The following is a 27,263-nucleotide window of genomic DNA, read 5'->3' as shown; positions in this document are numbered from 1 at the left end:
GCACTGTAAAAGCAATTGTATTGACAATGAAATATCAAGATTTCAAAACATGCATATATATATATATATCATATCAACATGCTTCGCAAAATATACGTGCAACAATATATCGCAAGATTTTTTTAACAGTACTCATGCACTTATCTCAAGATACTGCATATATATATATATATCATCATAACAACAGTTATACGGGTAGAAAACTTGCTAGAGCGATCTGGGGTGGAAATGGGTATGGGATGAGTCTGGTAACCAATAAACAACACATAAGCCGGAATTAATCCTCGGTCGTTTAAGAAACTGGACTTTATTTAATCATACCCTAACGTTCGCTTCTACGCTTATAGATTTACATAGGTCGCTCTCGTACCCTCGGCTCCACCATTTTTATAAAATTAACCGTTAAACATATTAAGGCGACTCTTTCGCGAGGAATTTACCAACTGTATAATACAATTTACATATTTGTTTTGTGATCCGATTATTCTTTTAAGGGCCTTAGATGGTCTCAAAGTTACGTGAGGGGTAAGGGTTTGTTCCCGAAATGTCGTTATTTAAAACGGTCGTTTCTCCTAAATCTTAAATCGCATCTAAGCGAACCACATATCAAAACGAAGATCAGAACATAACCTAGTTAAGCATGTCAATGGTGAGTTCATAACAGTGGGTGCTCGGGTCCAAAATCTAAGCACAAAAATAGTTTCTAGGAAAACGAGCATTACAACGGCTATGTTTACATGATCTCCAAACTTTTACTATACCAATTTTACACTAAATCATCAACAATCACCAACAACACAAGATATAACTTAATCAATACTTAACCAAGTCAAAACCTTTCAAGATCATCAACTATTGTAATCACTAACATAGATCAATCAACAACATCAATTAAACAACCATAACTAACTATACATACATGAATCATGCTTCTCATCACTAACTCATCCATAAAACTCATCAAAACTACAAATCAAGGCTAGGGTTATAGAGATTATACCTTCCTTGGAGTGTATGAGTAGCTAATAAGCCTTGTATGATCCTTGTTATCTTTACTTTAGCTTGAATCATCCAAGAAAACAAGATCAAGAAAATTAGTTCTTAGAAAAACATTTTCATCATCACTTTTGATGATTTCTTTAGGTTAGCTAGGAAGAGAATTTGATTCTAATATTCCTAGGATATATATACTTTGCAAAATAACACGAAGTGGACCTTGACTTTGGAATTTTGTTTCTTGGTTTTTAAAGAGAAGCAGAATGCATGAAGATGAAAATAGGGTTGAAAAATGCTTCTTGTTCTTGCTTTATTATTTGTGTGGTGCTTTAGGCCTTGGGTAACCTTAATCTTGGTTTAATCAAGGTTAAATTACTTGGCCACAAATGAACCTTGTACAAATATCTACTTCCTTGATTACGTGATCATGCTTACATCACTTCTTTGCCACTTGTCCAACTCTTGTGGCTTGATGACATCATCTTGATCTAATCCTCTTGATTAGTACTTAATTGTTTGGTTAATCTCCTTGTTATTTGCATAAGCTTGATCCTTGGTCGCTTATTTATTCTACGGTTCACTTAACTCTCGTTCTCGTTGTTCGTTTGAGGGATCATATCCGGAATCTTATTACGGGCTTCCCTAAACCTTTCTTAATATTTTATATTCCTTTAATGAACCTCTGTTAAAATCCTTGAATTGAATTCCTTTTAATCATGTTACCTGATACTTAATTCTTTCGGTATTTGGAGGAATTTCGGGAAAAATCAAAGTGCTCGAATTCAAATTCTGACGACCTTTACATACACTCAGTTCCATTATGGAGTACTAATATGATCTCAGAATATCCATAAAAGAACCCCTATATAGGGTGGTCTGATAATTTTTATTAATCATCAAAATTAATAGAAGTTACTAGTCATCAGGATTACAAAATTTTGGGTTATTACTTAAGCATCACTCGTAGTCTATACTTGTAGTTTTTTCTACCTCTCGAATTAAATACTCGTTGTTGGTTACCAGACTTAAGAAACCTTTTTCCGTACCTTTGAGCTTTACTTTGTAAAACACGACGAAGTTGTCTCGTTAGTAGAGCAATTTCTTGTTCATTGAGATCTTCCAACTCTTCATTTAATTCATTGTCGTATTCATATTCATCGATAACTATTTCTTTTACGGCCATACTTTTTCTCTTTTCTTAGACTTTAGGAAGAGGTTTGTCAGGAGTGTTATCTTCTTCGTAAGCACGAAGGTTTCTGAACAAACTATCGATGGTATATGCATTAAAATTATGCATTTCTTCAATTGTGGTTGTGACTCCCCCGATCCCGAGATGACCTCAGAAACCCGACCCGGGGACGCCAACCAAACTACAAAGTTATATATGCTTATATAATCTTAAACTTAATAAAAGTACTTATTACAAAACAAAGTCTTACAACAATGTTCATGATACTTCATAAGATCCTAATAGATTACAACATAGGTTGAAGACAATTTTATTCCTTATCATGATTTTACATGCTTCTCGTTGTCCACTAAGATATTAGTTCAACACATTTTTATCCTTCCCTGAACATCCTTCTCCAAAATTCCTTCCTGAAAGTTAGTCACATAAACAGTGAGCTCATAAAGCTCGGTAAGCATATATAGTACAATTTAACTGAGGTTGGTCTGTAAAAATCAGAGTTTATAGAACTAACAAAAATAACTTTACAATTAAAAACATCAAAGTTCGTCATAATCATCAAGAATTCATTATAATAAATAGGTCTCAGAAGATTAAAATCGAGCATTCAAGCATGATAGGTTCATTAACTCATCAATTCATCAAGTGGGATCCCGACTAGCTAAACAATTGGTTTAGCTTTACTTCCAACAAGGTAGCATCATTATCAGTTCATCAAGTGTCAATGCAAGAATACTCGTTTTCATCAGTGAATCATCAGTCAAAAATATCCGTTCATTAGAAAATCAACAGTGAATAAGTACAGTATATACTTACGGTCTACAACATTCAAGTCTAAATTAAATCTTGAGTCCAACAACTTCGATCCCTAAAATATTCACATATTTATTTTAATATTATTAAGTCACGCTTATATTAAGTCTCTAATTACTACTAATCTAATAATCAAATCAAAATAATTAAATTAAATCATAATAAACTATAAGGTAAAGATAAGTTAGTAAACTTACCAAATTTAGTAGACAAAGCTTCCTATTTTTTATAAGTTAGAACGGGTTGTGCTTATATAAGGAAAGGAGTGACTTTCCTTTCATCTCTACTCGATGTGGTACAAAGACCAAGAATAAAAGAGAAGAAATTCGTATGGAAGCCAGCAAGGCGTTCGGGTGCCAAAGGAACCTCCATAAGAGGCCCATGTCTTGCTAAGATCAACAAATTTTTTTAATTATAATTTTGCTCTTACTATATATTCTCAATCTTGTTCCTTTCTTTTGTCAATGTGGGTTGAGAGTTCTCCTATTTATTATACCAGTTACACTATACCATACTGACTAGACATTGGATCCGACTCCCCCCCCCAACCTCTATATAAACTCAGCTTAGCTCATTCCTTTACTCAAGAGAGTTCAATACTTTCTACTTCAGAAATTTCATAATTTTTTCTTGGCTTAACTATGGTCAATTACATTCAATTTTAAAGTTTTTATTTAAAAAACATAAGTAAGTTCTCCCATGATTAAGTAAGTCACGAATAGCTTCATTAAGTCCCACATTGATAAGATATTAGAGATGTGCCATCTCTTTTTCTATATAACAACGTTATAAAGGCAATACTAAAACTAAGTAAGAAAACAAACTAAATAAGACAAGTTGCTTAGATTTGGACAATATTACGTCCCACATCGAGGAGATATAGAATGGATTTCCTGCTCAACTCCATATAATACCCATAAGTCTATTTGATTAAGGGGTATTAAAGGGAACTCCCCCTTTTCCATATTTGAATCTGAAAGTTGAGCCTAGAATTTATAAAGTTCTAGATATAATTAAAATAAAAAATATATATATTCTTTGACTGGATTTACTTATAGCCTAATGGAAAGTTTAAGCATTCTTATAGGACAAGAAAGTCTACAATTTTACTCTTACAAAACTAGATACAAAGATGAAAATATCCATCTAAGTCCCATATTGAAAATTTCAAAAAGACTCACTTCACTTTCACTATAAAGACTCAAATTATTTTCTAATATTAAGGCAACTTGTCCCACATCGAAAAGATGTAAGTACAACGTCCCTACCTCAACTATCTAACGAGGTTAGTGAAATTTTCTAATAACTAAAGATTGGGCTTGGCCTCTTGCCTAAACTCGATTTTATTATTGGATTCATAATAAGAGTCAAAATGCCTTTTAAAGTTTAAAAATAAAATTTCAAGTAATAACCACAAGATTTGAAGTGATACCTTTGAAAACAAAGATAATATGGATTTCTTATTATATGAAAACAAATCTGAAAATTGAGTAAAACTAATTAAAAGTAACACAAGTATATCCCACATCGAAAAGGATGAAATGCTATAACCTCTTGCTTGCTATATAGTGAGATTTAGAATCACCCTAAAGACACAAATAGACTTGGAAACATTAGTTTTTCCTTGGTCTAGTTTACATAGTCCCACATCAAAAAGATGTGGAACTAACTATCATGCTTGCTCTATAAGAACAAAGCTTGGTAAGATTTTTATTCTCATGACAACATTCTTAATTAAAGGATGTGTCTTCCCACTAAGCTTAAAATCGTGGCTGATTTATATTAGTTTACGGTTTTATAGTTCAACAATTTCATCTCTCTTTATTCGGGTGCCCAATCCTTATCATCATCTTCGTTTCCTCTCACTCCTTTCGTGTTTCTCTCCCTTACGCTCCTTTTCTTTGGCCTTCGATTTATTTCAGGCCTGACTTCTAGTTAAATTTTATGGGAGCTCCGATATAATCGAGTACCAACATTTTATAATCGAGTACCAACATTTTAAAAGTTTAACTTTACACAATTACTAAAAGTTTAGAATGAAATAAATTCACAAAATAATATTAATTAAATATGCACAAATTATATAAACTTTAAAATCAAAATATTTATTCCATTCATTCCAAGAAACCAAATTTACTTATAACATCAAATTTCATATCACTCATAAAATTTAAGTTAGGTTGTTACATCCTCCCCCTTTAAAGAATTTTGTCCTTGAAATTTAGACTCATTTTGCATTTGTCTTATCGAATTGGTGGGGACATTTAGATCTCATCATCTCCTGAGGTTCCCAAGTTGCTTCTTCTATGGCATGATTTCGCCAAATTACTTTTACTAGAGGTATCACCTTAGTTCTCAATTTCTGTTCTCGATGATCTATTATCTCAAGGGGAAGTTATTCATACTGCATATTTTCTCGAAAATCTATCGGCTCATAATCTATAATATGCGATGGATCCGGAATGTAATTCCTTAGATACGACACGTGAAAAATGTTATGAATATGCCCAAAACTCGGTGGTAATGCTAACTCGTATGCTACTTCTCCAACCCGTCTGAGAATCTCAAATGGTCCAATATAGCGTGGACTTAACTTCCCTTTCTTCCTGAATTTCATAATGCCTTTCCAGGAAGAAGTCTTAAGAAATACCAACTCTCCTTCCTTAAATATCACCTCTCGACGTTCCTCGTCTGCATAACTCTTCTGTATGCTTTGATCCGTCAAAACTCTCTGTTGAATCAACTTGACTTTCTCAGTAGTTACACGAATTAACTCAGGCCTTGAAAATTTTCTTTCTCCAACTTCATCCCAACATAACGGCGTTCTACATCGATGTCCATAAAGAGCCTCATATGGAGCCATTCCAATTATTTCTTGAAAGCTGTTGTTGTACGCAAATTCTACTAAGGGTAAATGTTCTTCCCAACTTCCTTTAAGGTCCAATACACAAGCTCTTAACATATCTTCCAAAATTTGAATTGTGCGTTCTGATTGACCATCAGTCTGAGGATGAAACGTCTGCTCATACTTAACTTAGTACCCATCTCTTCTTGAAAACTATTCCAAAATCTAGGATCTCTGTCAGAAATAATTGAAACAGGTACTCCATGCAACCTAACTATTTCCCGCATATATAATTTTGCTAATTTCTCTAAAGGCGATGATTCTGATATAGCCAGGAAATGAGCACTTTTCGTCAGTCTATCCACGATAACCCAAATAACATCATTTCCCCTTTATGTTCTTGGTAATCCTAGTACAAAATCCATCGTAATGTGCTCCCACTTCCACTCAGGGATAGATAGTGATTGTAATAATCCTCCATGCCTTTGATGTTCCGCTTTCACTTGTTGACAAACTAAACATTTTTCCACCCATTCTGTAATTTCCCTCTTCATCTTAGGCCACCAAAAATGTTCTCTCAAGTCTTTGTACATCTTTGTAGATCCGGGATGTATCAAAAAAGGCGATGAATGAGCGTCAGACAAGATTTCCTTTTTAATTTCTACGTCAGACGGAACACAAATTCGATTCCGAAACCTCACGATATCGTCATTTCCTTTCTTGAAATCCTTTTTACCTACTTCTGAATTTGAGTTACTCCAAATTTCCTTTAAGCGTTCATCTTATCTCTAGCTTTCCTTTATCTTTTCTAACAAGATGGGTCGGACCTCTATTTGATATAACAAACTCTTTTCCTCTCCTTTTTTAACAAATTCAATCCCAAATATTTCCAATTCCTTAAGATTTGTGGATTCCACTTCAATACTTGAACAATTCCCAACTTGTTTCCTACTTAATGCATCAGCCACAACATTTGCCTTACCCTAGTGATAAAAAATTTCACAATCATAATCTTTCAACAACTCCAACCATCTTCTTTGTCTCATATTTAAATTCTTCTGCGAGAAGATATACTTTAAGCTTTGATGGCCAGTATAAATTTTGTAATATCTGGGATATATCGTGTAATTATTTTTGCTAATAAATAAATATGATGCATGTCCAGTATTTATTATGTGAATTAACTGTTAAGTGGTATATGTATTTGAATGTTTCAAAATAATATCAATTGAGTATTTTAATTTTTATATTTCCAAAATAAAATATAGATAATTGTCATATCTTCCTATTTATTTTTATGTTGATTTATGATTTTATAGGAAATTTATGGATTTTATGAATTCTTTTTCGAGTATTTATAAACTATTTTATATAATCGGGAACCAACCGACGTCACCCGTTTTTACATTTTTATAACCCGAAACTCTTCCGAGAAATCCTTCCTAACCTAATTGTAATATTCCGAGCACTTTCCATGTTTCGACTTTTTCGATCCGGCATACGGTTTGTCCTGCGCGGGTCCCGGCGCAATATTTTCGATACAATATTCGTTTCGGTAAATCAATAAAACTCGTATATTCGATAAATGGGATCTTTTTATTAAACTATTATAATTATCACCTCGTAATACATGTAACCAGGCGCTGAGACCAAGACCGCAGTACAAATTGTACTAATTTGGATAATTATCCCGAAAACCGGTATCGTTTGGATCTGTTTTTATAAATAAACGTACCATTTTGTATCTGAAATGATCCAACGGGATACTAATTTTCCGTAATTATAAATAGCCTTTACCGTATTTTATTTCGTACCGAAAATCATTTGCAAATAGTAATTATAAAATTTTCCAAAGAAAAACCCTAATTTCTTAAAACCTACCGAGAATCAAACCTCAATTTCAAAGTGTCACCGGAATCCGTTGGTGAAGCTCGAGTACTCAAACCAAAGCTCTTGAAATATACTATCGATATATGTGCTTCATATCACTGCAGAATCAAAGGTTTATTTTCTGTAATTTTATTTATTTTTGAATTATTTTGATCAAAAATATGAATTATTGTACGGATGATTGTTTGAATGATTTGATGCTTGCAAGTTGTAGAGCTTGTTCTCCTGATAATTTTCATACGTCATATGACTGATTTGGAGTTCAATAACATGTTCAAAATTGAGTTTAATCTTCGAATTATGGTTTATAACCCGTATGAATGTTCTTAATTGAAAATTAGGGCTTTTTGTTCTAGGGGTTATTAGCTGTTGAAATATAGTGGGTTGTATTCCTTATGAAATTTGCAATCGATTGGTGTATAGCTCGTTAACACAGGATTCGTGGTTTGAGGAGAGTTGTGTTTTTAAGTTTACGTCGAGCCCGCCGGAAACCGGCGAACTTCCCGGCCATTTTCCGACCAACCTAGGGGTTATCTGTATGATTGAATGGTATGCTTAAATTCCTTGTGAATTGTAGAGTAATTCTGGAGCTTTTGATGATGGGAGGATTCCGGAAACGAATTCTCCGGCGAACCACGACTGTTTTCCGGCGAGGGGTGGTAAAATTGCAGTTAGGTCCCTGAATTTTTGAAGATGGTGAAGTTTAGTCCCTGTAGTTTGCAAAGTTTTCAAAAATAGGATTCATGTTTATAAAATGTTTAAAAATCATATTTCCTATTTATTTTAATTGTAAAAATTCATTTTTAATTTCTGAAAGTTCCAAAAATTATTATTTTAATTCCGAAAATTATTTTTAATTCAAAAATAAATCTGAATTAATTAGTTAATTAATTTTAGTTAATAATTAATTGATTAATTGGTCAATTAATTTGAAAATTAATGGATTAATTGATTTAATTAATTATTAATTGATTTTAATTAATTATTTAATTAGATTTAATTATTTAAAAATGATTTAAAAATTCTGAAAAAATAGTTTCGAGCTTTAAAATATTATTTTAAATTATTTTCAAGGCTCGATAATTATTAGAAAATTATTTTGAAGCCAGATCTGGCTAACCGAACCCTGTTTATTGCTTTAAAAATTGATCCAACGACCGTTTTAATTCCGAAAAATGTTTTAAAAATTATATTAAATACCCGAAAGCCTGTTTATAACCCGAGACTTCTTTATAAATGATATATCATTGATTGTTTGACGTGTTACGTGTTATATGTGACTTGTTGTTTGACTATCGACCTATATGTTCGGTATTTACTTGTTTATAGCGTAACTTTTAATCCGTTAATCAGATTTGGGTAAAACGAAGGGTAGATAGAAGTGTATATCGAATAGAATCGTATGAGTTGAGTATTGATAGATGCTTATAATATGTGAGAAGAAGAGGCAAGGCGTAGAAAAGGGAAGCAGATAGTCGAGGAGTAAGACGGTTGTGATTGGAAGTTAGTGCAGTTTAGCAAGCTAGTGTCAGGCAAGTGTTCTGAACTTTCTCGAGATATATATTGTAGTTAATTAATAGTCTTGTTTCATATTGCAAGTGCTTTGAAGCACTGAACCTTAAACCTTGATTCCAGTTGTCGATCTTTGAGCCGTAAACCTTATTTTTTTTCTGAACCATTGATTGTTGTATACCCGAATACGAACCACCGATATACGATACTACTCCACAAATACATATAAACTAAATACCAAACACTGAATCAAATTGCTTACATATTCAAACCATTGTACCTTATGCTTTGAAAGACCAAATCCTTGTAACCTTGAAACATTGATTCCTTTGTTATCCAATTCTTTCATTACCCAACAGCCATTTTTTGAAATTGACATATTGATCCTTTGTGAAGGTCGCAACCATTTCATTATTAAATATCCAATGTTGCCTATGATTTGTTTATTGCTTTACATTGTTTATTCAGTTGTTATGTTAAAATTGGATTATTTTATAAAAATCGTGGACCAGATTCATGGTCAGACTAGATTGGTGGTCAAGTTTGGCCAATGTGTGCCTTGGATCCAGTAATTAGAGCAGAGTTGTGTGCCTTGCTCGGGGTTAGTGCGTGACTGATCAGCAGCCTAACCTTAGTTTTTAAAATAAAAATATAATATCCAATTCTAAATCATTAATCCTTGTTCACTTGATACCTTAATCCTTTTTACTTGATGATCATTATTCTCAGTCTTATCATTGTGACTTGCCGAGCTAGTTAGCTCATTTGTGCGATGTTGTTTATGTTCTTTTCCAGTTAAGAAGGAACCAGTTGGTAGCGAGGATCCCCAATCCAGTGCGAGAGCTAGGGATCCAGGTTGATCGAGTTAAGCTAGCTGGCATCTTTTGAGATAGTTTAAGTTTGTAAAAGTTTGTAATAATGTTTAATATTCAGTTCTGAGTTTGAATAGTTGGGATTTGGACGTTTGTAATATAAAATGTGTATGTGGCTTATGTACATACTTTAACCTATTGCGGTCCGTGGTAGTTGATAAGTAGGGTCACTGCATATTATTATTATCTTTACTATTATTATAAGCAGGTTATAAATAAGGTGTGTGTGCATATGGACCCCAAACTTCTGACCCGGGTTTGGAGGGCGCCACAGGTTTGGTATCAGAGCTACAGGTTATAAGTCACTGACACAAGCCTAGGTTGACGGGAATGGGTAGAGGGTTAGGATTAGAAGTAAGGAAATAGAAAAAAAATAGAACGTCGAGAGGATGAGTGCGATGGTATAACAGGTATTAGTATAATTCGTGTCGTGGTTCGAGATTCTTATATTGCGATATGATTTCAGATAGCAGCGATGGCCGACTCTTTCATCCCCATATCAGCTTATCACTCAGAGCCCTCAGTTGGAGGACCATCTTCAGATCCACATCCTGTTGTTCCACCAGTGTTGGCTATTTTACCTCCACCTGTGTTGCAGCCCGTACCACTGCAGGCTATTCCACCCCCAGGCATGAGGCCACCTATCAGAGGACCCCCACCTGCTAATTCAGGCTTTACCGGTCACTCAGTTACAGGTGTACCTTTTCAGTTCTCTTCCTATCCTGTCCCATATCATCAGTTCGAGGCTTTTCTTATGGAGCAGTGATTCCTACGGAATCAGATTCAGGAGTTATTGCATATCATGCATACCAGAGATGTCGGGTGTGGTGAGATGCGACTCAGAGAGAGGTTCCAGGTGTTCCGGATAGCAGGAGCTGTGAGGATTGCTGAGGCTACTCATGAGGATATCACCCCTGATTTCCTTGTGAAATGGGCTAAGTGGGTTTTGGAGGAGCTTGAGGAGATTGGAGGTCAGATTTGCCATGAGCCAGAGGTACAGAGAGGGAGATGTTAATCACTGCTGTTGTGGTTGTTTAGTATGTACAGTAGTGTGTAGTATGTATCAGTAGACTTGTGGGTTGTATTTACAGACTAGATCTGCTGACTAGTGAGTAGGTTTGTTGTACCCTTTTGCTTTTTCTTTCGAAGCGTCTTTACGCTTGTACTACCTAAAACTTTTGATCTATATATATCAGTACCTTTTTCCTTTCCAGCATTGTCATTTATGTTACTACACCTATTTTACTTTACTTTATCTATTGCACCAGTTGTACCCTTATGATACCATATACCCTGTTCCCTTAACTGTTTATATTCTGTAAAGAAGCATGCAATTTACTTGATCCAACTGTTACAACTGTTTTCAAAAAAGAGATATTTCTGTTTTACAAAACTTTTCTTTTATGTAAAGGATTTGATTTAAAAGTTAAATAAGTTGTTTGATTCTTTACATAAAATGCCGCCTAGAAGAAATGCCCGCACCAACACCCAGAATGAAGAAACCAACAACGACGACAATAATAATCAAGATGACCTAAACCAGAATGTAAACCCAGGACCCATAGACCCAGCAATAGCCCAAATTCTTCAAATCTTGGCTCAACAAACAGTTCCCCTGACTCAACAACAACAAAGACAGACCAATCCCCAGGTAACTTTCAAAACTTTTTAGGCAGTAAACCCACCAGAATTCAAGGGTTCCATAGATCCGATTGAAGCAAATGTTTGGATAAAGGAAATAGAGAAGTCATTTGCTTTAGTTAAAGTGAAGGAAGAACAGAAGGTTGAGTTTGCAAGTTATTATCTGAAGAATGAGGCCACCTATTGGTGGGAGACTGTGAAGACATTGGAAGGTACAGATGTTATTACTTGGGAGAGGTTTAAGGAATTGTTTTTAGAAAAATATTTTCCCCAGTTTGTTCAGGATCAAATGGAGGTGAAGTTTTTGGAATTAAAGCACGGAAATATGTCGGTAGCTGATTATGAGAGTAAGTTTGAGGAGTTGTCAAGGTATGTACCGTCATATTTAGATACTGATGGGAAGAAGGCTAAGAGATTCCAGCAAGGTCTGAAACCATGGATCAGAGGGAAGGTAGCCATCTTTGAATTGGATACCTATGTAGGAGTTGTACAGAAGGCCATGATTGCAGAGACAGAGAGCGAGATGTCACAGAAGGAAAAGGAAAGTAAGAAGAGGAAGTTTGAAGGAAATGAAGGACAATCACAACCAGGAAAGTTTCCAAATTTTAAGAAGGGCAAGTTTCAGCTAGGGAGAAATTTTAACTTTAAGAGGCAAAATGCAGGCAACGGAGGCCAGGGCAACCGTCCAGTTGAATCAGCCAAATCAGTTGAGGCTAACTTTTCCAGATTGTCAGGTATGTGGGAAGAAACATGGAGGAGTCTGCAATAAGTTGAATGTGGTTTGTTTCAAGTGTAATCAGAAGGGGCACTATTCAAGGGAGTGCCGCAATCAGCCAGCGAGAGAGCCAACAAATAATTATCAGCCTATCCAGAATCCAGCGGTTAAGGTTCCAGCTATTGGATTTACATGCTTTAAATATGGGAAGCCAGGACACATAGACAGGGATTGCAAGACACCAGCCCCGGTCAGTAATGTATTGAGAATTATGGGATCTAACCCAGCAGTGAATGAGAATCCAAGGGCTATAGTTTTTGATATATCTGTGAAAGACGCTATCCAGGATACAGATGTCGTGGCAGGTATGCTTAGTGTGAATTCTTTATGTGACAAAGTGTTAATAGATTCGGGGGCAACTCGATCGTTTATTTCTCAAGATTTTGTTAGTAAGTTAAATTGTTCAGTTGAGTATTTAAATGAAATAATGACTGTGGAATTAGCAAATCAAGAACGTATATCTGTTAATCAAATCTGTGGGAATTGTGAGATCGAGATTTCTGGTAGTAAATTTTGTATAGATTTGATACCATTTAAGCTAGGAGAGTTTGACGTTATCTTAGGAATGGATTGGTTATCTAAGCACGATGCCCAGATAGATTGTCGAAATAAGAAGGTAATGGTAAAGATGCCAGACGAAAGAATAGTAACGTTTAAGGGTCAGAAGCAAGCAAAGAAGTTTTTAACAATGATTCAAGCTAAAAAGTTACTATAGCAAGGATGCGAGCATTTCGTTGCTTATGTGATTGATAGAAGTCAGGAGCCAGCAAAACTTGAAGATATTCCAATAGTCAATGAATTTCCAGACGTGTTTCCCGATGAATTTCCAGGACTTCCTCCAGACAGAGAAATTGAGTTTGCAATCGACTTAGCACCTGGAACGGAACCAGTATCCAAGGCTCCGTACAGAATGGCGCCCGTTGAGATGAAGGAACTAGCAAACCAATTGCAAGAATTGTTAGAGAAAGGAGTAATCAGACGCAGTATATCCCCGTGGGGTGCACTGGTATTATTTATCAAGAAGAAGGATGGGAGCATGAGACTGTGCATCGACTATCGGGAGCTCAACAAGCTTACAATCAAGAACAAGTATCTGTTACCCAGAATTGATGATTTTTTTGACCAATTGAAAGGAGCCAAGTACTTCTCCAAGATCGATTTGAGATCGGGATTTCATCAACTAAAGATTAAGCCAGGGGATATACCAAAGACAGCTTTTAGGACAAGGTATGGACATTATGAATTCTTAGTGATGTCATTTGGATTGACCAATGCCCCGGCAGCATTCATGGACCTGATGAACATAATTTTCAAGGAATACTTGGACAAGTTTGTTATTGTGTTTATAGATGATATTTTGATTTATTCAAAGACAGAAGAGGATCATGCAAAACATTTAAGGACAACTTTGGAGATTCTGAGGAAGAAAAAGTTATACGCTAAATTTTCAAAGTGTGAGTTTTGGTTACAGGAAGTTCAGTTCTTAGGACACATAGTCAGTAATGAAGGGATCAAAGTGGACCCAGCGAAGATTGAAGCAATTACAAATTGGGAAAGACCGAGAACACCAACAGAGGTAAGAAGTTTCTTGGGACTAGCGGGATATCATCGTCAATTTCTTCAAAATTTCTCAAGGATTGCAACACCATTGACGAAGCTTACACGAAAGACTGAAAAGTTCATATGGAATGATAAATGTGAAAAAAGTTTTCAGGAATTGAAGCGAAGATTAATTACGGCACCTGTTCTGTCACTTTCGGATGATCAAGGGAATTTTGTAATTTATAGCGATGCTTCTCATAAAGGGCTCAGATGTGTTCTGATGGAGCACGATAAGGTTATTGCGTATGCGTCAAGGCAATTGAAACCACACGAACAGAAGTATCATGCCCATGATTTGGAGCTAGCAGCTATAGTATTCGCTTTGAAGATTTGGAGACATTATCTATATGGAGAAAAGTGCGAGATACAGATCACAAAAGCTTGAAGTACATATTCACACAGAAGGAGCTTAATATGAGAAAGAGAAGATGGTTAGAGTTTATCAAGGATTACGACAGCACGATTAACTATCATCCTGGTAAAGCAAACATTGTGGCGGACGCGTTAAGTCGGAAAGAAAAGTTGAATGTGTTATCAGTACCAGAAGAGATATACAAGGAATTTCAGAAACTGGAATTAGAGATTAGAGTTTGCAAGCCTGATGAAGTAAAAGTGTATAGTATGACTTTCCAATCGGAGTTATTAGAGAAGATAAGAAAGTGTCAAGAGGAGATAATAAATCAAGATATTAATCGTTTGGTAGGTGAAGAATTGTGCACGCAAAAGGACGATCAAGGTATTCTTAGGTTTTCTTCTAGAATTTGGATTTCACCAGTAACGGAGTTGAAGAATGAAATTTTACAGGAAGCTCATAATTCAAGGTATTCAATCCATCCAGGAAGTACCAAGATGTACAGAGATTTGAAGGAAAATTATTGGTGGCCAGATATGAAGAGGGAAATTGCGGAATGGGTTAGCAGATGTTATATATGTCAAATAGTTAAAGCATAGCATCAGAGACCAAGTGGATTGTTGTAACCATTGGAGATTCCAGAGTGGAAGTGGGAGCATATTGCCATGGATTTCATAGTAGGATTACCAAGGACGAAAGCCAATCATGATGCCATTTGGGTTATAGTGGACAGACTTACCAAGTCAGCTCATTTTCTGCCTATAAATGAAAGATTTTCACTAGACAAGTTAGTCCATATGTACCTGAAAGAAATCGTAGTTCGTCATGGAGTCCCTGTGTCTATCCTATCCGATTGAGATCCGAGATTTAATTCGAGGTTTTGGAAAAGTTTTCAAGAATGTTTGGGAACGAGACTGAATATGAGTACAGCTTACCATCCACAGACGGACGACAAGAGTGAAAGAACAATCCAGACGATCGAAGACATGTTACGTGTTTGTGCCATTGATTTCAAAGGAAGTTGGGATGAGCATTTACCCTTGGTAGAATTTGCTTACAACAATAGTTACCATGCCAGTATTGGGATGCCACCCTATGAAGCTCTTTATGGACGCAAATGTCGATCTCCTGTATATTGGGACAATGTAGGAGAACGCAAAATACTTGGACCTGAATTGGTGCAATAGACGAAGGAAGTTATTAAAGTTATCCATAAGAGATTGACAGCAGCACAAGACCGTCAAAGGAAATATGCAGATCAATTAAGGAAAGATATGGAATTTGAAGAAGGAAATCTGATATTACTGAAAGTATCACCGTGGAAAGGATTGACAAGATTTGGAAAGAAAGGAAAATTGAGCCCAAGATATGTCGGACCTTTTGAGATTTTAAAGCGTGTTGGCAAAGTAGCTTACGAGTTGGCGTTACCTCCGCACATGGAGCACATTTACAATGTTTTTCACGTATCAATGCTTAAGAAATATAATCCAGACTCCAGATATATAATCGAATACGAACCAATAGAGCTTCAAGCAGATTTGTCATATGTAGAGAGTCCGATAAAGATTCTAGAAGAAAGAGAGAAAGTGTTAAGAAATAAAGTGGTAAACTTAGTAAGAGTACTGTGGAGAAACCCAAAGGTTGAAGAGTCAACCTGAAGTTAGAAGTAGACATAAGAGAAAAGTACCCTCATTATTTTCTTAGGAGATTCTGAGGACAGAATCCTTTTAAGGGGGGAAGGATGTAATATCTGGGATATATTGTGTAATTATTTTTGCTAATAAATCAATATTATGCATGTCCAGTATTTATTCTGTGAATTAACTGTTAAGTGGTATATGTATTTGGATGTTTAAAAATAATATCAATTCAGTATTTTAATTTTTATATGTCCAAAATAAAATATAGATAATTGTCATATCTTCTTATTTATTTTTATGTTGATTTATGATTTTATAGGAAATTTATGGATTTTATGAATTCTTTTTCCGAGTATTTATAAACTATTTTATATAATCGGGAACCAACCGACGTCACCCGTTTTTACGTTTTTATAACCCGAAACTCTTCCGAGAACTCCTTCCTAACCTAATTTCAATATTCCGAGCATTTTCCATGTTTCGACTTTTTCGATCCGGTATACGGTTTGTCCTGCGCGGGTCCCGACGCAATATTTTCGATACAATATTCGTTTCGGTAAATCAATAAAACTCGTATTTTTGATAAACGGGATCTTTTTATTAAACTATTACAATTATCACCTCGTAATACGTGTAACCAGGCGCTGAGACCAAGACCGCAGTACAAATTGTATTGATTTGGATAATTATCCCGAAAACCAGTACCGTTTGGATCTGTTTTTATAAATAAACGTACCATTTTGTATCTGGAATGATACAATGGGATACTAATTTTCCGTAATTATAAATAGCCTTTACCATATTTTATTTCGTACCGAAAATTATTTGCAAACAGTAATTATAGAATTTTCCGGAGAAAAACCATAATTTCATAAAACCTACCGAGAATCAAACCTCAATTTCAAGGTGTCACCGGAATCCGTTGGTGAAGCTCGAGTACTCAAAGGTGGGATAGCCGAGCCACTACTCTTTCGTTCAAAGCTCTTGAAATATACTATCAGAATCTATGTTTCATATCACTGCAGAATCAAAGGTTTATTTTCTGTAATTTTATTTATTTTCGAATTATTTTGATTAAAAATATGAATTATTGTACGGATGATTGGTTGAATAATTTGATGCTTGCATGTTGTAGAGCTTGGTCTCCTGATGATTTTCATATGTCATATGACTAATTTGGAGTTCAATAACTTGTTCAAAATTGAGTTTAATCTTCGAATTTTAAAATTATGGTTTATAACCCGTATGAATGTTCTTAATTGAAAATTAGGGTTTTTTGTTCTAGGGGTTATTAGCTGTTGAAATATAGTGGGTTGTGTTCCTTATGAAATTTGCAATCATTTGGTGTATAGCTCGTTAACACAGGATTCGTGATTTGAAGGGAGTTGTGTTTTTAAGTTTACGTCGAGCCCGCCGGAAACCGGCGAACTTCCCGGCCATTTTCCGGCCAACCCAGGGGTTATCTGTATGATTGAATGGTATGGTTAAATTCCTTGTGAATTGTAGAGTAATTCTGGAGCTTTTGACGATGGGAGGATTCCGGGAACGAATTTTTCGGCGAACCCCGACTGTTTTCCGGCGAGGGGTGGTAAAATTGTAGTTAGGTCCCTGTATTTTTGAAGATGGTGAAGTTTAGTCCCTGTAGTTTACAAAGTTTTCAAAAATAGGATTCCTGTTTAAAAAATGTTTAAAAATCATATTTCCTATTTATTTAATTATAAAAATTCATTTTTAATTTTTGAAAATTCCAAAAATTATTATTTTAATTCCGAAAATTATTTTTAATTCAAAAATAAATCTGAATTAATTAGTTAATTAATTTTATTTAATAATTAATTGATTAATTGGTCAATTAATTTGAAAATTAATTGATTAATTGATTTAATTAATTATTAATTGATTTTAATTAATTATTTAATTAGATTTAATTATTTAAAGATGATTTAAAAATTCTGAAAAAAATAGTTTCGAGCTTTAAAATATTATTTTAAATTGTTTTCAAGGCTCGATAATTATTAGAAAATTATTTTGAAGCCAGATGTGGCCAACCGAACCCTATTTATTGCTTCAAAAATTGATCCAACGACCGTTTTAATTCCGAAAAATATTTTAAAAATTATATTAAATACCCGAAAGCCTATTTATAACCCGAGACTTCTTTATAAATGATATATCATTGATTGTTTGACGTGTTACGTGTTATATGTGACTTGTTGTTTGACTATCGATCTATATGTTCGGTATTTACTTGTTTATAGCGTAACTTTCAATCCGTTAATCGGATTTGGGTAAAACGAAGGGTAGATAGAAGTGTATATCGAATAGAATCGTATGAGTTGAGTATTGATAGGTGCTTATAATATGTGAGCAGAAGAGGCAAGGCTTAGAAAAGGGAAGCAGATAGTCGAGGAGTAAGACGGTTGTGATTGGAAGTTAGTGCAGTTTAGCAAGCTAGTGCAAGGCAAGTGTTCTGAACTTTCTCGAGATATATATTGTAGTTAATTAATAGTCTTGTTTCATATTGCAAGTGCTCTGAAGCATTGAACCTTAAACCTTGATTCCAGTTGTCGATCTTTGAGCCATAAACCTTATTTTTTTCTGAACCATTGATTGTTGTATACCCGAATACGAACAACCGATATACGATACTACTCCACAAATACATACAAACTAAATACCAAACACTGAATCAAATTGCTTACATATTCAAACCATTGTACCTTATGCTTTGAAAGACCAAATCCTTGTAACCTTGAAACATTGATTCCTTTGTTATCCAATTCTTTCATTACCCAACAGCCATTCTTTGAAATTGACATATTGATCCTTTGTGAAGATGGCAACCATTTCGTTATTAAATATCCAATGTTGCCTATGATTTGTTTATTGCTTTATCGTGTTTATTCTGTTGTTATGTTAGAATTGGATTGTTTTATAAAAATTGTGCACCAGATTCGTGGTCAGACCAGATTGGTGGTCAAGTTAGGCCAATGTGTGCCTTGGATCCAGTAATTAGAGCAGACCTGTGTGCCTTGCTCGGGGTTAGTGCGTGACTGATCAGCAGCCTAACCTTATTTTTTTAAATAAAAATATAATATTCAATTCTAAATCATTAATCCTTGTTCACTTGATACCTTAATCTTTTTTACTTGATGATCATTATTCTCAGTCTTGTCATTGTGACTTGCTGAGCTAGTTAGCTCATTTGTGCGATGTTGTTTATGTTCTTTTCCAGTTAAGAAGGAACCAGTTGGTAGCGAGGATCCCCAATCCAATGCGAGAGCTATGGGTCCAGGTTGATCGAGTTAAGCTAGCTGGCATCTTTTGAGATAGTTTAAGTTTGTAAAAGTTTGTAATAATGTTTAATATTCAGTTCTGAGTTTGAATAGTTGGGATTTGGACGTTTGTAATATAAGTGTGTGTGTGGCTTGTGTACATACTTTAACCTGTTGCGGTCCGTGATAGTTGGTAAGTAGGGTCACTGCATATTATTATTATCTTTACTATTGTTATAAGCGTGTTATAAATAAGGTGTGTGTGCGTGTGGACCCCAAACTTCTGACCCGGGTTTGGAGGGCACCACAAATTTTGCACTTTTCCCCATTTAAATAATGTCTCCAAATCTTAAGAGCGAAAACCACTGCAGCCAATTCCAAATCGTGGGTGGGGTAGTTCTTCTCATGGTTTCTTAATTATCGAGATGTATAAGCAATTACCTTCCCGCGTTGCATTAGCACACACCCCAAACCCTTTCTTGATGCATCACTATAAATCACAAAATCTTCAGTTCCATCTGGTAATCCAAGTAGCGGGGCGGTTGTTAGTCTTTTCTTTAACTCATTAAAAATTTGCTCACACTCTTCCGACCAAACAAACTTGACGTCCTTCCTTGTAAGATTTTTTAACGGCCCCGCTATCTTAGAGAAATCTTGAACAAATTTCCTATAATATCCGGCCAAACCTAAGAAACTTTGAATTTCTGTCACAGTCTTTGGTCTCTCCCAATTCATAATTACTTCAATCTTTGAAGGATCAACTGAAATTCCTTCTTCAGAAACTACATGTATAAGAAAACTTACTCTTCTTAACCAAAACTCACATTTTGAAAACTTGGCATATAACTGCTTTTTCCTCAAAGTTTGTAACACTATCCTCAAATGTTCCTCATGTTCCTTCTCAGTTCTCGATTAAATAAGAATATCATCGATAAACACAATTACAAACTTATCCATATAATTCCTAAATACTCGATTCATCAAATCCATAAATACTGTCGGTGCGTTTGTCATCCCAAATGGCATTACTACAAATTCATAACGACCATATTGAATCCTAAATGTCGTCAATGGAATGCTTTCTTTCTTCACTCTCAACTGATGATAACCTGAGCGTAAATCAATCTTCGAAAAGTAAGTAGCTCTTTGCAATTGATCAAAAAGATCGTCTATTCGTGGTGGCGGATATTTATTTTTTACTGTCAACTTATTTAGCTCTTTGTAATCAATGCATAACCTTAGGGAACCATCCTTCTTTTTCACAAACAACATTGGTGCTCCCCAAGAAGAAATACTTGGTCTAATAAACTTTTTATCCAACAACTCTTGTAATTGTAACTTAAGTTCCACTAATTCTGCCGGTGCCATTCTATATGGTGCTTTCGATACTGGTTGGCCATCCGGGAACAATTTAATCCCAAACTCAACTTCTCTTTCAGGGGGAAAATTTGGTAACTCTTCGGCAAAGAAAAAGATCGAGAGGGGCCCGAAAGCCCCCAAACCAAAAACGGAAGCCTTTTGACATCTGACTACAGGTGTATCCTTAACTTTATTTTTAATTCTTTCATTCCCCACAACATATGCTAGAAAACTTCACAACATTTTTTTAACATCTTACAAGCCTTTAAAACTGATTTCATAACACTGGGTTTTTCTACACTATCTCCCTTGAAATATACTTTCTTTTTGTTCGAGCCGGTTAAATATATTCGCTTCTTATGACAATTTAGATTCGCCCTATGCTTCGATAACCAATCCATTACCAGAATCACTCCAAAGCCCCTCAATTCTAACGGTAATAAATCCACTAAGAAGGTTTGTTCACTAATCATTAAGGGACAATCCCGATAAATTTTATCTACGAATAAATTTCTACCTTTTGGAAGTTTAACCAGAAATCCATTATCTAGACTTTGAACAAGTTCATTTAACTTATCCACATATTTTGTATCCATGAAAGAATGAACTGACCCCGAACCAAACAACACATGAACATCTTGAACACAAAGTTGAAGCGTACCTGACACAACATCAACAAGGACACCTTCTCTCTAATTTGGGATTTCAATCCCTTTTGAAACCTCTGACATTTTCTGGCTTCAGTGTCAACTTGATGAGGAGCAAACCTAGAAAGTTCCAAAAATTTTGAGAGATACTCTGATACGGACATTCTTTCCTGCCTTAATCCTAAAAACTTCATCTCCATCTCATTCTTCTTACATATAGGAAAATATTTATCAAAGAACAATTCCTTAAACCTTGTCCAATACATCTTTAACAATTCTCAGTCTGCTTAACAGTATCCCACCAAAATACAGTTTCCCCCTTAATGAGTGTGTTGCGAATTTTACCTTTTGTTCTTCCGAACATTCAGAAATATCTATCACCTTTTCCATTTCTTTAATCCATACGTTCGCAACATGTGGATCCAATTTTCCTTTAAATATAGGGGGGATATACATCCTTAAAAGCCTTATATGTACACCTTCACTTATTTTCACCTTCTTGCTCCAGATTTTCAACATGTTCCCCATTGGTTGCAACAGTATCCACGGGTGTTCGTTTTTCCAATAGGACCTTAAAAAAATTTCTCATTTCCCCCAAAATTAACACCATCTCAGGGCTAATCTGTATACTAGATCCAGCCCCATCAGAATTTCCATCAGCCATCTTTTCCTACAATTTCGAAACATAATATTAATCCTACTATATTCGGAATTCGTATCATAATATATGTCACAATAACAATTATTCAATTCTAGACACATCACAATATACGTTAGAACAATAATTTTAAGTATTACGCACGTCATATACACGTCATACATCCTATATTGTCCATGTTCAAGACTGACGTCTACGTGTTTTCTAAATGTACGTTAGGCCTACAATTGGACTACTCGCGATTCGAAATCCTATAATTATCCTATTTCTAAACCTTAGCTCTGATACCACCTGTGACGCCCCCGATCCCGAGACGACCTCAGAAACCCGACCCGGGGACGCCAACCAAACTGCAAACTCATAATATATGCTTATATAATCTTAAACTTAATAAAAGTACTTATTACAAAACAAAGTCTTACAACAACGTTCATGATACTTCATAAGATCCTAACAGATTACAACATAGGTCGAAGACAATCTTATTTTTTATCATGATTCTACATGTTTCTCGTTGTCCACTAAGATATTAGTTCAACACATTTTTATCCTTCCCTGAACATTCTTCTCCAAAATTCCTTCCTGAAAGTTAGTCACATAAACAGTGAGCTTATAAAGCTCAGTAAGCATATATCGTACAATTTAACTAAAGTTGGTCCGGCAAAATCAGAGTTTATAAAATCAACAAAAATAACTTTACAATTAAAAGCATCAAAGTTCGTCACAATCATCAATAGTTCAGTATAATAAATAGGTCTCACAAGATTAAAATCGAGTATTCAAGTATGATAGGTTCATCAATTCATCAATTTATCAAGTGGGATCCCGACCAGCTAAACAATTGGTTTAGCTTTACTTCCAACAAGGAAGCATCATTATCAGTTCATCAAGTGTCAATGCAAGAATACTCATTTTCATCAGTGAACCATCAGTCAAAAAAAATTCGTTCATCAGAAAATCAACAGTTCATCAAAAATCAACAGTGAATAAGTACAGTATATACTTACAGTCTACAACGTTCAAGTCTAAATTAAATCTTGAGTCCAACAACTTCGATCCCTAAAATATTCACACTTTTATTTTAATATTATTAAGTCACGCTTATATTAAGTCTCTAATTACTACTAATCTAATAATCAAATCAAAATAATTAAATTAAATCATAATAAACTATAAGGTAAAGAGAAGTTAGTAAACTCACCAAATTTAGCAGGCAAAGTTTCCTATTTTTAGTAATTTCGAATGGGTTGTGCTTATATAAGGAAATGAGTGACTTTCCTTTCATCCCTACTTGATGTGGTACAAAGACCAAGAATAAAAGAAAAGAAATTTGTATGGAAGCCAGCAAGGCGCTCGGGTGCCAAAGGAACCTCCATAAGAGGCGCATGCCTTTCTAAGATCAACAAATTTTATTACTTTTAATTTTTACTCTTACTATATATTCTCAATCTTGTTCCTTTCTCTTGTCAATGTGGGTTGAGAATTCTCCTATTTATTATACCGGTTACACTATACCATATTGACTAGACATTGGAACCGACTCCCCCCCCAACCTCTATATAAACTCGGCTTAGTTCATTCCTTTACTCAAGAGAGTTCAATACTTTCTACTTAAGAAAGTTCACAATTTTTTCTTAGCTTAACTATGGTCAATTACATTCAATTTTAAAGTAGTTATTTAAAGAAACATAAGTAAGTTCTCCCTTGATTAAGAAAGTCACAAATAGCTTCATTAAGTCCCACATTGATATATTAGAGATGTGCCATCTCTTTTTCTATATAACAAGGTTATGAAGCCAATACTAAAACTAAGTAAGAAAATAAACTAAATAAGATAAGTTGCTTAGGTTTGGACAATATTTTGTCCCACATCGAGAAGATATAGAATGGATTTCCTTCCCAACTCCATATAATACCCAAAAATCCATTTGATTAAGGGGGATTAAAGGGAACTCCCCCTTTCCCATATTTGAATCTGAAAGTTGAGCCTAGAATTTACAAAATTCTAGATATAATTAAAAAAAATATTCTTTTACTGGCTTTACTTATAGCCTAATGGAAAGTTTAAGCATTCTTATAAGACATGAAAGTCTACAATTTTACTCCTACAAAACTAGAAGCAAAGATGAAAATCTTCATCCAAGTCCCATATTAAAATTTTAAAAGAGACTCACTTCACTTTCACTATAAAGACTCAAAGTATTTTCTAATAGTAAGGAAACTTGTCCCACATCGAAAAGATGTGAGTACAACATCCCTACCTCAACTATATAACGAGTTTAGTGAAATTTTCTAATAACAAAATATTGGGCTTGGCCTCTTGCCTAAGCTCGTTTTATTATTGGATTTATAGTAAGAGTCAAAATGCCTTTTAAAGTTTAAAAATAAAATTTCAAGTAATAACCACAAGATTTGAAGTGATACCTTTGAAAACAAAGATAATATGGATTTCTTATTATATGAAAACAAATTTGAAAATTGAGTAAAACTAATTAAAAGTAACACAAGTATATCCCACATCGAAAAGGCTGAAATGCTATAACCTCTTGCTTGCTATATAGTGAGATTTAAAATCAACCTAAAGACACAAATAGACTTGGAAGCATTTCATGCTTGTTCTATAAGAACAAAGCTTGGTAAGATTTTTATTCTCATGACAACATTCTTATTTAAAGGATGTGTCTTCCCACTAAGCTTAAAACTGTGGCCGATTTATATTAGTTTACGGTTTTATAGTTCAACAATTTCATCTCTTTTTATTCAGGTGCCCAATCCTAATCATCATCTTTATTTCCTCTCACTCCTTCCGCGTTCCTCTCCCTTACGCTCATTTTCTTTGGCCTTCGATTTATTTCAGGCCTGACTTTTAGTTAAATTATATGGGAGCTCCGATATAATCGAGTACCAACATTTTATAATCGAGTACCAACATTTTAAAAGTAATTTAACTTTATAAAATTACTAAAAGTTTAGAATGAAATAAATTCATAAAATAATATTAGTTAAATATGCATAAATTATATAAACTTTAAAATCAAAATATTTATTCCATTCATTCCAAGAAACCAAATTTACTTATAACATATAATTTCATATCACTCATAAAATTTAAGTCGGGTTGTTATAGTGGTAACTTTAACTTTCCAACTCGGAGGTAAGGCTTTCAAGACCCTTCAGTTTTTCTCGTTAATTGAGTAAACCTTTCGGAGTTGTTCATGCTCATCAATGATACGAGTAAATCTCGTTTTCATATCGATGATGGTTTCATCCTCGAGGAGCTTAAATTTCTCATATTCTTGGATTAAAGTATCCTTCCGAGAGTCTTTAATATCCATGGTACCTTCATAGGTGATAACCAATTTGTTCCACATTTCTTGTGCGAACTTGCAGTTATTAACACGTTTGTATTTTTTTTCTGCAAGTGCACTATTTAGAACCATTTCCGCTTTTGCAGCAATGTTCATAACTATTTCTTCAGGCGTGTATTTTCTTACTTTCTTTTCAATGATGATATCATCAACGGATTTAGTAGAAATATCAACACCGTCTTCGATAGCAATCCAAACTTTGACACCTTGGGATTTAGCATAAATTCTAAATCGTTTTTTTAAGTAGTAAAGTTGGTGTCGTGGAATAGGGTAGGTCTCGAACTAGAGATACCTTCACCACATCCAATGGTGCTCAAATAAGCCATCAAAGATCTACTTTTTGTTGCGTAAATCGGCTCATAATAAGGCCAATAAACACGATCAAAAGCATTGCTCTGATACCAATTGTTAGTCCCAAAATAGGGGTTAATAAGGTAGAAGGGGGTTGAATAACTTATAACCTTTTTTAATTTTAGAGCTTGGTATTTTCAAATTTTCTTTAGCATTTAAAATTTGTTACTTGTAAACAAGTAGGCCGATTGCGAAAAGATAAATCGGTAAAGATGTAGAGTGCGACACATTCGATTTTATCCTGGTTCGCAGTGGCTGACTATCACAAATGGAGTCCACTCACCCCTAGTCTAGTCCTTGAGCTCCTCCCCGAACTCGAGATTTTCTCTACTATAAAGAAACTCCTTTATAGCAGCCGGAGAAGACTTTATAACACTATGTAGAACCTCTAGTCTAGTAGAACCCTTGCAAGCTTGTCTTGGAGTGTAACTTCCCGCTACCTCCTCAAAACTGTGCAACCCTATGCGTAGACTTCGTATCTACACCCTTTGCCGGTCTTGGATCTTAGATCGGGTCTTGGCTCTTTCCTGCTCTTCACGGTGCATAGACACCCAACTCCCTACTGGCTTGTCTAAGACTTGAGTCTTAGAACGAGAATCACCTCACTTCACTTCACCTCACGTCAAAGGATATAATACAAGCACTATGACTTATTAAATCTTTTTAGTAAGAAAGAAGGTTGGATTAGTATAAAACAATATTAAACTGAGAGATAATTCAAATATAATTTGATATTTATATTCAAATGAATATATCAAATATATTTGAGAGTAAAATATTTAAGATCAACACGCTTTTAAATAATTTTGACAGTTGAACCTAGTAAAATCGGTGTTTTGAAAATTTTCGATTTTCGTACGTTTAGTCGTTTCATGTTCTTCCTTTGACAAAAACAACTTAGATTAAAGTATAACATCATGTTGATTAGAGATGCACAAAAAGCCCATCGGGCCGGGTTTTATCCGGACTTTAAAAAGCCCGATTTTTTTAAAATGGATCGGGTCGGGCTTTTTTAAAAATCGGGTCGGGCCGGGCCGGGCTTCCTAAGAAATATAAGGCCCGTTTTAGGCCCGCGGGCCGGGCCGAACTGGGCTTTATCCGGGCTTTTTATTTATATATTACAAAAATATTTTAATATTTTATAACTCGAATTATGAGTAGTTTAAATACCATAAAAAATAATATCTTGATATATCATATAGAGTAGTTTAGACACCGAAATAAATAATTATTTTTAATATAATATATAAATAATCATATATACTGTAATTGTTTCTAATATTATGATATATTATTTTAAAAATCATAAAAAGTATTTTATATTTTCAAAATTTTATATAAAAAATCGGTTTTTTAATCGGGCTTTTCAAAAAGCCCGGGTTTTTTCCGGGCCAAACCGGGCTTTTATCCGGACTTTTTTCGATCCGGGCTTTTTTAAATTCGGGGTTTTCGAGTTTCGGGCCGGGCCGGATTTTCGA

General features: G+C 34.7%; 1 protein-coding gene across 1 annotated transcript; it reads right to left on the bottom strand.

Moving 5' to 3' along the window:
• Window positions 1-5,393: 5,393 nt before the first annotated feature.
• Window positions 5,394-25,760, bottom strand: LOC141700317 (uncharacterized). The gene is made up of 7 exons (XM_074504123.1): window positions 25,727-25,760; window positions 25,267-25,640; window positions 21,904-22,078; window positions 20,399-20,985; window positions 19,844-20,299; window positions 6,671-6,826; window positions 5,394-6,002 (listed from the first exon to the last, which is right to left on the bottom strand). The coding sequence occupies exons 1-7, from the start codon at window positions 25,758-25,760 to the stop codon at window positions 5,394-5,396; spliced, it is 2,391 nt and encodes a 796-aa protein (XP_074360224.1).
• Window positions 25,761-27,263: the final 1,503 nt, after the last annotated feature.

The sequence above is a fragment of the Apium graveolens genome, unplaced genomic scaffold (assembly GCF_009905375.1).
Source record: "Apium graveolens cultivar Ventura unplaced genomic scaffold, ASM990537v1 ctg2124, whole genome shotgun sequence".
Taxonomy (NCBI): domain Eukaryota; kingdom Viridiplantae; phylum Streptophyta; class Magnoliopsida; order Apiales; family Apiaceae; genus Apium; species Apium graveolens.
The sequence above is the reverse complement of the archived record's forward strand: the minus strand, read 5'-3'. Positions and strand labels throughout refer to the sequence as shown.

Coding starts and splice junctions, on each gene's coding strand:
- LOC141700317 (XM_074504123.1), bottom strand. CDS start 25,760: ATGGCTTATTTGAGCACCATTGGATGTGGTGAAG. Junction 22,079..25,266: donor AGCATGAACAACTCCGAAAG/GTTTACTCAATT, acceptor TCGAAATTGTAG/GAAAAGATGGCTGATGGAAA. Junction 20,300..20,398: donor GGATGACAAACGCACCGACA/GTATTTATGGAT, acceptor AGAACTGAGAAG/GAACATGAGGAACATTTGAG.